At 42.4% G+C, this 13616-nt stretch overlaps 1 protein-coding gene across 21 annotated transcripts in view; it reads right to left on the reverse strand.

Annotated features, from left to right (window-relative positions):
* Nucleotides 1-10634: 10634 nt before the first annotated feature.
* The window catches only part of gse1b (Gse1 coiled-coil protein b), a 709689-nt gene continuing 706707 nt past the window's right edge, over nucleotides 10635-13616 (reverse strand). For all 21 annotated transcript variants that reach the window (XM_059993212.1, XM_059993213.1, XM_059993211.1 and 18 more), the window contains one exon: nucleotides 10635-12672. In XM_059993212.1, coding sequence (XP_059849195.1) covers nucleotides 12538-12672 — 135 coding nt within the window. In that variant the 3' untranslated portion in view covers nucleotides 10635-12537. The remainder of the gene's footprint in view (nucleotides 12673-13616) is intronic.

Genomic DNA, 13616 nt, shown 5'->3' on the forward strand with positions numbered 1-13616 from the left:
CCACCAAGCAGGATTAGTTAAAATTAGCACAATGGGAAACTGCCCACCACCTCCTTCTGGTTCCCCTCCTCCTTCCCTTTCTACCATGGTCCACTGTCCTCTCCAATCAGATTCCTCCTCCTTTAGTCCTTCACCTCTTCTACCTATCACTTTCCAGCTTACTTAAACCCCACCCACCTACCCACCCAACTTCCCCGTCTGAACATTTGTCATGGTTATTCTATTATGGATTTATTGAGTATGCCTGCAAGAAAATGAATACCAGGGCTGTATATGGTGATATTAAATTTACTTTGAACTTTGACCTGGTTTCACCTATCACCAGCCAGCTTGTATTCCTTCCCTGCCCCTTGCCCTCTTATACTGGCTTCTCCCCCCTTCCTTTCCAGTAGTGATGAAGGCTCTTAGACTGAAATACGGACTGTTTACCTACTCCATTGGTGTTGCCTGACTTGCTGTGTTCCTCCAACACTTCTGTGTCTGTTGCTTAAGATTTCCAGCATCGTGTTAACTTTGACCACGTTTCATAAATTGAATATTTACAGGGCAACTAGTTTAACGATGAGAAGTTGGGGTGGACAATAAATACCAGCCTAATAAGTAATACAAGGATGTTAATAAAGAATGAACAATATAAAGTAATAGTGAGAATGTTCATGAAATTGAAGAGTTATGAATGCAGTCAGCACTTTACACAAACTTCCCTTCCACTGACTCCATCTAAGCTTACCACTTCCTTGGGAAGACATCTATCATAATCAAGGACTCCTCCCACCCTGGACATTCACTCTTCTTCACTCTTATAGGGCAGAGTATACAAAAGCTTGAGAATGAGGACCATCAAGCTGTAGGACAGCTTGTATCCTGATGTGGAGTGCAGAGGAGATTTACCAGGATGCTGCCTGGATCAGAGAGCATGTCTTCAAGGAGCAGTGCCTCAAAAAGGCGGTGTCCATCAGTAAAGACCCCCATCACCCAGGACTTCTCACAGCTGCCATCAGGAGGGAAACACAGAAGCCTTAAGACATACACTCAATGATTCAGGAACAGCTTCTTTCCCTCTGCCACTGTTTTCTGAATGAACATTGAACCTATGACACTACCTCACTATTTTTTAATTTCTTTTTTTGCACTACCTATTTATTTAATCATACTGAATTCAGTTTCTTTCCCTCTATTATTCTGCTGCTGCAAAGCTAACACAATTGATGACATATGACAGTGATATTAAACCCAATTCTGTTTGAGGTGAAGTTGAGCAAGCTAGGGCTTTCTCCTTTTAAGTGAAGGAAGATGAGAGGTGACTTTATAGAAGTGTATCAAATGATGAGGGGAAATGATAGAATAGATTTCCAGGCACTTTTTTTTTTACCAGGGATGAATTGGCTACTGAAAAAGGGCATAATTTTAAGGCTCTGCTCCATCCCCCAAAAGCAGAACTTCCTGGTTGCCAAGCATTTTAATTCCGATTCCATTTCCTATACTGTATGTCGTTCCAGGGCCTCTCCTTGTGCCACAATGAGGCCACCCTCAGGGTGGAGGACCAATGCCTTATATTCCATTTGGGTAGCCTCCAACCTAATGGCACGAGCATCATTTTTCCCCCCTCCCTCCTTCTATTCCCCAATCTGGCCTCTTGCCTCCTCTCACCTACCTATCACCTCCTCCTTCCTTTGTTCTACAGTTCAGTCCTCTCCTACCAGATTCTTTCCTCTCCAGCCTTTTATTTTTCCAACCCACCTGGCTTCACCTATCGCCTAGCTATCCTGCTTCCCGTCCTCCACCTTTTTATTCTGGCATCTTACCCCTTTTTGAGTCCAGAAGGGTTTCGGCCTGAAATGTCGACTGTTTGTTCCTTTCCATAGACATTGCTTGACCTGCTGAGTTCCTTGGACATTTTGCATATGTTGCTTATAATTTTAAGGTGATTGTAGAAAAATATAGGAAGGATGTCTGAGGTATTTTTACACTGAGAGTGGTGGGTGTGTGGAATGTACAACTAGGGGTGGTGGTCAAGGCAGGTGCATTAGGGACAGTTTAAGAGACTCTTAGCTAGGCATACAGATGAAAGAAAAAAATGGAGGGCTACATGGGAGGTAAGTGTTAGGTAGATTTTGGAACAGGTTAAATTCTCAGCACAATATCATACCTACTGTGTGTTCTGGTTTTTGTTTTATGTGCTATATTATACAGCAGGTTTTTTAAATGGATTTCTCATACTCCAAAGCAGGTTGATCCCTCCTTTTACATTAACTAGACCCTTGCACTTTATTGGCATGCCCTCTTCTCATTGCTACCATTAAGGAGGAGGTACAGGAGCCTGCAGATGCATATTCAATGTTTCAGGAAAAGCTTCTTTCCCTTTGCCGTTCATTTCTGAATGGACAATGAATCCATGTACCTCACTTTTGGTTTGCTCTCTTTTCAAATTACTTAATTTTTAATTAATATATATTTACTGTAATTATAATTTATGTATTACCATGTACTGCTGTCACAAAGCTCCAAATTTCATGACATATACATGCTGGAATTAAGGAGATTGAGAGGGGATCTGATTGCAACATATAAGATTATTAAGGGATTGGACAAGATAGACAATAGGTGCAGAAGTAGACCATTTGGCCCTTCGAGCCTGCACCGCCATTTTGAGATCATGGCTGATCAATTACTATCAATACCCGGTTCTTGCATTGTCCTCATATCCCTTGATTCCCCTATCCATAAGATACCTATCTAGCTCTTTCTTGAAAGCATCCAGAGAATTGGCCTCCACTACCTTCTGAGGCAGTGCATTCCAGACCCCCACAACTCTCTGGGAGAAGAAGTTTTTCCTTAACTCTGTCCTAAATGACCTACCCCTTATTCTCAAACCATGCCCTCTGGTACTGGACTCTCCCAGCATCTGGAACATATTTCCTGCCTCTATCTTGTCCAATCCCTTAATAATCCTATATGTTTCAATCAGATCCCCTCTCAATCTCCTTAATTCCAGTGTGTACAAGTCCAGTCTCTCTAACCTCTCTGCGTAAGACAGTTCAGACATCCCAGGAATTAACCTTGTGAATCTACGCTGCACTTCCTCTACAGCCAGGATGTCCTTCCTTAACCCTGGAGACCAAAACTGTACACAACACTCCAGGTGTGGTCTCACCAGGGCTCTGTACAAATGCAAGAGGATTTCCTTGCTCTTGTACTCAATTCCTTTTGTAATAAAGGCCAACATTCCATTAGCCTTCTTCACTGCCTGCTCATTCACCTTCAGTGACTGATGAACAAGGACTCTGAGATCTCTTTTTATTTCTCCCTTACCCAACTCTACACCATTCAGATAATAATCTGCCTTCCTGTTCTTACTCCCAAAGTGGATAGCCTCACACTTATTCATATTAAATGCCATCTGCCAAGTATCTGTCCACTCACCCAGCCTATCCAAGTCATCCTGAATTCTCCTAACATCCTCATCACGTCACACTGCCACCCAGCTTAGTATCATCAGCAAATTTTCTGATGTTATTTTCTATGCCTTCATCCAAATCATTAATATAAATGGTAAACAGCTGTGGTCCCTGTGGCACCCCACTAATCACCACCTGCCATTCCGAGAAACACCCATTCACTGTTACCCTTTGCTTTTTATCTGCCAACCAGTTTTCAATCCATGCCAATGCCTTCCCCCCCCCCGATGCCCTGAGCTTTGATTTTACCCACCAATCTTCTATGTGGGACCTTATCAAATGCCTTCTGAAAATCGAGGTACACTACATCCACTGGATCTCCCCGTCTAACTTCCTGGTTACATCCTCGAAAAACACCAACAGATTAGTCAAGCGTGATTTACCCTTGGTAAATCCATGCTGGCTCGGCCCAATCTTATCACTGCTATCTAGATATGCCACTATTTCATCCTTAATAATGGACTCTAGCATCTTTCCCACCACCAATGTTAGGCTGACAGGTCGATGGTTCTGTTTTCTCCCTCCCTCCTTTCTTAAAAAGTGGGATAACATTAGCCATTCTCCAATTCTCAGGAACTGATCCTGAATCTAAAGAACATTGGAAAATGATTACCAATGCATCCGCAATTTCCTGGGCCACCTCCTTTAGTACCCTAGGGTACAGACCATCTGGACCTGGGGATTTGTCAGCCTTCAGTCCCATCAGTCTTCTCATCACCGTTTTCTTCCGAATGTCAATCTGTTTCATTTCCTCTGTTACCCTATGTCCTTGGCCCATCCATACATCTGGGAGATTGCTTGTGTCTTCCTTAGTGAAAACAGATCCAAAGTACTCATTAAATTCTTCTGCCATTTCTGTTTCCCATAACAATTTCACCCAATTCATTCTTCAAGGGCCCAACATTGTTCATAACTATCTTCTTTCTCTTCACATACCAAAAAAAAAAGCTTTTGCTATCTTCCTTTATATTCCTGGCTAGCTTAAATTCGTACCTCATTTTTTCTCCCCGTATTGTCTTTTTAGTTAAGTTCTGTTGTTCCTTAAAAACTTCCCAATCATCTGTCCTCCCACTCACCTTAGCTCTGTCATATTTCCTTTTTTTAAATGCTATGCAATCTCTGACTTCCTTTGTCAACCACTGTGGCTTCTTTCCCCCCTTTGAATCCTTCTCTGGGGGATGAACTGATTTTGCACCTTGTGCATTATTCCCAAGAATACCTGCCATTGCTTTTCCATTGTCTTTTCTGCTAGGCTATCTGTCCAGTCAACTTTGGCCAGCTCCTCCCTCATGGCTCCATAGTTTCCCCTGTTCATCTGCAACACTGACACCTCCGAGCTGCCCTTGTCCTTCTCAAATTGCAGATAAAAGCTTATCATATTGTGATCACTACCTCTTAATAGCTCCTTTACTGTGAGATCGCTTATCAAATCCTGTTCATTACATAACACTAAATCCAGAATAGTCGTCCCTGGTCGGCTCTCATACAAGCTGTTCCAAAAATGCATCCCGTAGGCACTCTACAAACTCCCTATCCTGTGGTCCAGCACCAACCTGATTCTCCCAGTTCACCTGCATGTTGAAATCCCCCATAACTACTGCAACATTACCTTTGCCACATGCCAATGTTAACTCCCTATTCAACTTGCACCCAATATCCATGCTACTGTTTGGTGGCCTGTAGACAACACCCATTTGGGTCCTTTTCTCCTTGCTGTTCCTCAGTTCTATCTACACAGACTCTACTTCTCCTGACCCTATGTCCCCCCTTGCAAAGGACTGAATCTCATTCCTCACCAACAGGGCCACCCTACCCCACCCCCTCTGCCAACATTTCTGTCCCTATGATAGAGGCAGAAAATCTGTTCCAGATGCTGGGAGAGTCCAGTACCAGAGGGCATGGTTTAAGAATAAGGGGTAGGTCATTTAGGACAGAGTTAAGGAAAAACTTATTCTCCCAGAGAGTTGTGGGGGTCTGGAATGCACTGCCTTGGAAGGCAGTGGAGGCCAATTCTCTGGATGCTTTCAAGAAGGAGCTAGATGGGTATCTTATGGATAGGGGAGTCGAGGGATATGGGGACAAGGCAGGAACTGGGTATTGACAGTAGATGATCAGCCATGATCTCAGAATGGCAGTGTAGGCTCGAAGGGCCAAATGGTCTACTTCATCCACCTATTGTCTATATACCAGTGATGTTAAACCTGATTCTGAGATGGTCTTGGAGTCATACAGTACAGAAATCGGCCCTTCGACCCAACTGGTTCATACCTGCCAAGATTGCCATCTCAGCTGGTCCTCTTTGCAAGTATTTGTCCTTTATTCCGCCCCCCCCACCCCCAATTTTAAACCTGATTCTGTATGGCTGGAAAGGAAACAAAAGTTTATCCACTGTATCTCAGTACATGTGACAATAAAAAACCAATAACAAATTTCCTCAAATGGTAAAATAATGAAGACACTCATTTATCACTCTGTACATGATTTTATTTTTTTGATTTTTGTCCGAAATTACAGCAATATATTCATAAATACCTAATTACTACATTCAACAAATAATATATTACATTACAATAAATCCAAACAATATACTTAAAACATAATTTTCACAGCATCAACACCCACCCTCCCAATCCCCACCCCCAGTTATAGTGGAGGCCTTGTCTTCCTCCTCCCTCAAGAAGTATGATAGATCAAGTGTGCACAGGCTGTAACAGAAGTGTTGAACCAATGTTCACTCTAATCAGTGGCAAGTTTACAGTTACAATGATCTATAAAGGCAGATCTGCTAGTGAGTGGCAAGTGTGGTACAGGTACAAGCAATGGATCATCGTCAATGAAGTGTGATGGGCTGTAAACCAGGTACGGTGGCTACAGTGTACCTGCTGTGGTTTGGCAACTCAGGAGCCCAAAGGTGAAATGGTGAGTGATCGTTCTGCAGCAAGCGACCTGTTGCTACCCAGACCTGTTCAGAAAGTGGTGTTTATTTCTTATTTAGAGATACAACACAGTAGCAGGACCGTGTGGCCCAACAAGCCCGTGCTGGTCAATTACACCCATGTGACCAATTAACCAACCAGTCTGTATGTCTTTGGGACATGGGAGCAAACTGAAGCACCCGGAGGAAACCCGTGTGGCCATGGGAGCAGCGTACAAACTCCTTATAGGCAGCAGCGAGGAATGGTCACTGGCGCTGTAAAGTGTTACGCTAGCCACTATGCTACTGCACTGCCTTTTTGGCGCATTGGGTCCATGCCAGCTTCCCTGCAGGGTATTCCTCCTTCGTATTTCCACCAGTCCTTGGGGCATTCCTCGTGCCCTGGATTGCAAACTGCGTTACATATGGTGGGAATTATGGCGGCTGAGTGAAAGCTTGACGATGCAATGAAACACTTGCCCTGTCAGTCCAAGTCTGAGGAGGCATATACATGGCAACGTTGGCATTTGTTTCAATACTGTTGTAGGGCACTTTGTTAAATTCTGCATTGACATTCACACTGCAGGTTTTTATTTATAATGACACAGGATTTGGCCCATTGGCTCCATGCCAGTGCCCAGCAGGGAAATTCTCCCCCTTATTTTCTTGTGGTCCTGCAACTTACTCTCTCTCAATGGCCCATCAATTCCCTGTTGATTCTTTTGTCTATACTAGAGGTAATCTACAGTTGCCAAATGATCTACCAGCATGTCTTTAGACGCTATGATTGATGTCAAGTGTGAAGTGACAGGCAAAGCAGCTGCACTTTTAATGCAAGTCACTGCTTGGTCCGGACATGGATGATTAATTAACTTCATAAGAAACACTGCATTTTCTCTTGGACTAACAACATCACATGACATTTGCCTCACATGAAAGGATGTCGGCGTGTCTGGATTACTTACAGTGACTAGGAACTGGGTGGACTCACAATAAGATTCACTCATCAACAGCTCACTCCCAGAATCAAGGCCCCCTGCAGTTGAATATGGCACCCAGCTGATGTCATCAATGACATCACATCCTCAGTAAAACTTTATGACAGAATGGTCATTCTCAAAAGAAAGCAACATAAAATATCACTCTGCCTTCAGGGTCAAATTTGTGAAGAGACAACGAAATCATTAGTTTCCCCATTTTTATTGTAAGCTGTCTGTGTCCTGAACAGTTCACAGGAACGGAACGCTGGACAGGACCTGTCCTTTGGTTTTCCATGAGTGCTTTTGATACCATTTATATTGTGATGACTTTGTTGCCAGATCATTCAGCCAAACTTCAAATAAGAACCCCATTAATAAAAGATGTCAAATAGGAAAACTAATTGTTCTCCTACAGATTCTCTCCTTTGGATTGAATGATAGAAAAGACATTCACCTTTTTTTTTTGAGAGGTGATAGCTCATGACCAGGTGTTGAATTTCTGTTATGAGCTTCACCTTCCTATCTGAGAACCACTTGACTATCAGTGGCAGTTTTCTGGAAAAGAAAACTGCATCTGTTTGAAATCTGAAGCCGAAACAGAAAATGAGGGATGTACTCAGCACGTCAGGCAGCAGCTAGAGGGAGAGGAACAGAACTAATGTTTCAGGTCAAGCACTGGGGTCTGATTCAAAGCAATTTACCTTGATTGTTAACCTTGCTTCTTTCTCCACAGGTGCTGTCTGACCTACTGAGAAAATCCAACATTTCCTGTTATATAATTTCAAGATGTGGTTATCTTACAAATATCTTCTACTGAGTACATGCCTTGTTTACAGGGCATGCAATCTGGAACTAATGAAATATCAGCAATTGGAGATGAGGATCAATTGGGAAATGGACTTTAGGATGGAATTAATTATAGTTGGGGAGCTCCAGTCAGGAGGGAGGAAGTTTACTGGAAGAACCCAAACTTTGTGTCAATCGGTGATCAAGTTGAAGAAGCACTGAATAGTGATTGAGATGACCCATAACTCGAGTAGAAAACACGGTGTCAGTTTGTGGAGCCTAAACAATACTGAGTAAGTAACAGGCTGTTAATTGCACCTTTGCCACTATTAGAGCAAAGCTATACTGTAAACTGGAAATATGTTCCCTAAACTTCTGTAATTCTTTCCCAGTCTTTGGATTATATTTCTCATTATGTTCAGCAAATTTTGTAGCAGGTTACTTAGATACAGTAATTCTGATACCAGCTGTCTGTACATTGATCTACAGAGAGTTTAAAACCATGGTAAATGGATGAGAGAGATCCAGCCTGGACACAATTTGGGGGGAAATGGAGATGTAAGGCCTGCTGTAGGGCATCAGTCCAGCAGCAGGGATAACTGGAAATAAGAGATGAGTGAGGAGATGCCTATAATGATCACTGAACCAGGGACATATTGGACTGGGTTGTGTGGGGGGAGACGGCTTGGGAAGTTTCAGAACGTGGAAAGTGCATCCATTACCTCAAGTGGAAGTGTGTGGTTGAGCATGTATCATTGGTAAACATCAGAGAAGATGCATATACTAATCCTTATTGCATTTCACATCTCTATTGTATTTCTATTATTAAGAAACATTAATTACCTCACCAATGCAAATTAGCATCACCTATGCTTAACGAGCTGGACAAGTGAATGGATGTCCTTTAGCAATGGTAATGGCATGCTAAAGTCATGCATACTAGATGCCAATTGCCAAGCATCCTACAGAACCTCAGCCAAAGGCCATTCTCCCAGGATAGCAGTTTGGGTCAGAAGGATTGCAATGTGAGACAACAATGTCTAAGCTTGCCCAGCGAGCATCACAATCAGGAGCAGAAAGCCTATTGAATGTTTACATTCTATTCCTGCTCCAGTGAAGAGTCGGGCATAATCTGGGTTCTGTTTAGTGTACAAGGTTTCATAATGTGGTTGTTTCCAAGTAAACAACACTGATATGTTTATCTTTACAGATGTGATAGCCAAATTGATGAAGAAGAACCTGCCGGTTTGGGGCTTTGGCTGTGTACAAGGTAGTAACATTTGCACTCTGAATGCTGCTGCTAAAAATTAATCCTGTTGAAGTCAACAGAACTGCTGTTCAATGCAGATGTGTACCAAATGAACAACGGGGGAATATTTTACCTCATGGTATCTCCAATACAGAATACCAGTGGAGAGTCTGAGGGGTTTGCAGTAAAAGGCTATCATTGCAACAAGCTCTCCTGCACACGGCACATGGAGCTCTCAATAGGAGCATGTATGGCACAAGACCCTTTCAGGAAGAACTGCAAAGTAACACTTGGGTCTGAACCACTTTGTGATTGGCAGACGTATTTCCATTTACAAATAACTTAGCACTTTGGTTCTAAACAAAAACCCTCTCATATCTGACTCTAAAATCCCAATGGCCTGTACATTGGAAAGTATGGTTCACACAGTGGGCTGGTTTAGTTGGACGCATTAATACCATCGGCTTAGCTGGCAATTGGTTCTGCTTCATCATGTGATTTTTCCTTATCTCCCTAATAAATTAGGATGTGGACACTTACACTAGTGTCATTCCTATGGGCTTTGCAGTTGGTACAGCAATGACTGAGGGGGTTTTCCTCAGGTTTTATAAACTCTTCATCTCAGACAGCCCTTTGATGGAGGTAACAATCTCCCTCTGTCTGAAGTTAAGTCTGACAAACAGCAAAAGCTAACAAGCACTCTTTTAATCAGGGCACAGTAAATGCTGCACAATAAAAAAAAGTCCAAGGAACAGAAGTACTAGAATGCCCTCAGACTTTTTGTATCTCTGTGGGTTTTAGATGTCTGGATGTCGAGGTTCAGGAAATTAACAAGAAGTTGTCCTTAGTTTATTTAAATGGCTTTATTTTAGATTAATGTCTTCAATGATTTCCCCTGTATTTAGCAAATAAAAACTTACTCCAGCACACAGCACACACCTAAATAGCATGAGAAGCTTTCTTCGAGTTAGGAGAATGGAGGAACAATTGTTGCCTCTGTACTGGTGGAGAAGACTTCCTTCTATACTACATAACACAAAAATTCAAAAAAAAAACAGGAGTGGACATGCGAATCAATCAGAATGGGATTACTGCTTTGAATTTTCCCAGAAAAATGAGCCCTGGTTGTAACCAAAATAAAAACCACACCCCAATTATCCTGCAGATCAAAAGGTACTGACACTAGTGCTGGATGAAGAGTGCTTCTGTCTACTTTTGCTTGGAGAAAGGATTTGAAAACTGAAGAGACACAAATGTTCCCACTTTCTCTCTTCTCTCTCCCCCCCCCCCCCCCCACCTCCTGTGCGAACTGTCTCCATTTTAAGAATGTCTGTAGGTATTTTCTAACAGGGCTGTCATAACCTCTGAACTTGCATTATGAGGAGGGAGCCTGGAGATTTTGATAATACACCAGACATCCTGCTAACTCTCACCTTGCAATAATTGTCTGGACCCAGAACTGTTAAAAGGGTGTTACCATCTCCGGTGGGAGGGGTGGCAGAGAATACACATAGAATGCATCGAGTAACAAGATGCTGCAAAAGTCCCTCAGTGCACACCCCTATCTATCACAGCCAGTGCTCCGCAGTGGGTAAGAAACAAAAAATTCAAACACAAAGGTAATTTTTCTGCAGTCAAAATGCACCATTTGGCTGAGAGAAGCAGGGGTGGGTGGCCACGACAAAAGCATCTTACATCAAAGTCTCTTTAGACACACCAACCACAAATGTTCTCTCTACCTTTCATGAGTGTCAGAGTGGAAAATGAGGAAGGGTCTGAGAGCCCAACACAGGCAAGTGCAAATTAGATACAAAAACTTACAGTACATTAGGAGAAAACGTAAAGCAGCTGATACAGCCACAAGTCGGCACTGGTGCTTGTCTCTCTCAAGCAAGTATAAATAAGGAGGAGGAAGGGGTGATAAGCAGGGGAAGAGGTGTGGAGGCTTTGCATCCACTCTTAAAGAAATCTTAAACTGGTGCTACACCAAACCAGAGTGAACAGCTTACACACCAGTGAAAACCCTCTTGCTCTCTTTTTTGGATTTTAGTTTTAAAAACACTTTTGATTCTTTGTCCTGACCAGCAGCAGTACGAACACTAAAAGCAAGATATTTGCCAAAAGCAGAAACATATTAAAAATGGCAAGCTTTAATACAAATAATTAAAGTAATAAAAACATACAAAATCTGTTTTTGTTTATATACAGTACAAGGCAAAGCATCTTTTTGTTTTGTGAAAAAATCCTTTTTATTTTGTTTTTATTTAATAATTAAAAAAGTGCCCTTTAGGCTATCGTCTTTCTATACTTAACACACACTCAGTGCTGTAACATGCATCAGTGTGATTTAATAGACTCTGTTTCAAAATGTACCTGCAATTGCCTTAAGTGCATTTTTCTGTGAAAAAGCCGCCTCGTTATCTGAGCGAGCCTTAAACTGTCATGGTCTGATTCGGTTGCAGTGCAAGGGGGCTGAGAAGAGCCAGTAAATGAGGTGGACTTCCTTTTCAGTGGGATTTGGATAGAAAGGACTTCCAAACCTTGCTACATGGCAGAAAATATCAGCAGAGACTGCAGAAAGTGGGACACAGTGGGCAAGGATGATGGTGTTCAGTAAGGTGGATCCTTCAGTCACGTTTGGTCAGTATCTTGTGGTGTTCTCCAATGGATTGGAACCTTCTCTGTTTCTTGTCTTCGGAGCTAGAGACGTCCATGCTGAAGATTCAGCCACTTGGGTTGTTGTAGCAAGCCACTCAAGATCAAGGAAGTACGGAGATATTCACACAGTCCAGTGAGTTCACGTCAGATGTATTAGTGTTGGCTCTGGAGGTCAGGGATAGACCACCCCCTGCAAGCTGTCCTTAATTGGAATGGGGGTAGATGAGGGACTAAATAATTATCAGAAATTCAAAGCAAGGTTGGAAAAAAAAGTGTTCCTTTAAGCAAATTTATGTAAAAAATAGAGAGCTCCAGAAGTCTTGTTTCCTGTACAATGCAATGTTCGTCCAATAGGCGGGTTATCCTTTTACCCTTTGCTTCATGTGTGGCATGTTTCCTTAGGTCTTGCCTAGAGCATCAATTCCAATGGGAATCTTAAATACCAGGATAATAAAATAGTCTCTCTATGCCATGGCCGAGCTAACGGGGCTGTCACCTTGGATAGGACTTGAAGTAGCTTCTAGACCAGTGCATTGTAGGCAGTGCAAGGCACTTTCTTAAATGGTCCAATTCGGACTGGAGTCTCTCCCTTTCTGAGGCTAGTTTCTGCTTCTGAGCCACCAGTTCCTGCATTTCAAAGAGAACCAGTTGCAAAATGTAATCAGTTATCTCCACCGATGTTCAAACAAAATTTTCAACTATCTGTGCTACTTAAGATCATGGAGTCTTTCGTTCAGAAATTAGGAAACACTTTCTCTTTGAACTGATACTGGGTCATTTGTCAATTTTAGGATGGATTTTCATAAATCAAAGATGTTACATAGGACATGAGGAAAGGTGGATGGACACATGGAAGTCCCAGTGGTCTGCCTGATAATTCTCATGAATGACAGAATGAGGACAAATTGATTTCCTCCCACTCTGATATTCTTATAAGAACCAAAAGCAATACATGCACAGGAGCAGGCCATTCAGCACATGGTATCTGTGCTGATCAAGAAGGCAAATTAAATTAATCCTATCTGCCACATGACTGAGGTTTAAGAATTAGAAAAGCAAAGAATTTATGAATCTGTTACTAATCATCTATATTGTTGATTTAGTCAATTATCAGGGTTCCTGCATGATTACTGAGTTAACAATTGGGATATCTCTGAGGCCTCAGAGAGATGTCCCATCACCACCATCATAGGGCAACAATTTTAGCGCCATGTCCCAATATATTCTGCCATTGATGGTCCCAAGCCTGCCTGCGAAAAGAGGAGGGTTGAGTCTAGGGCTAGCAACACCATCCCGTAAAACCCCAGAGCTACAGAAGCTTGAAAGACCTCATCCCTGGAGAGGAAGGATCTTTGCCTAGAAGAAATATAACATGAAAGACTGTCCCAGGACAAAGGACTCTGGTGAGCCATTGTCAGTGGCCTATGCTCCACTATGGGTAATGGATGGACTTTAGCAAGGAAGGATGTCCCAACATATTTAGCGGTAATGGTTTATTTACTGACAATTTAAACAAGAGTATTTTATTCCTGGATCATCTGATGCCAGTTTTTGCTGATATTATGGCTCTA

Source organism: Hypanus sabinus, chromosome 17 (genome assembly GCF_030144855.1).
Source record: "Hypanus sabinus isolate sHypSab1 chromosome 17, sHypSab1.hap1, whole genome shotgun sequence".
In the NCBI taxonomy this organism is placed as follows: Eukaryota; Metazoa; Chordata; class Chondrichthyes; order Myliobatiformes; family Dasyatidae; genus Hypanus; species Hypanus sabinus.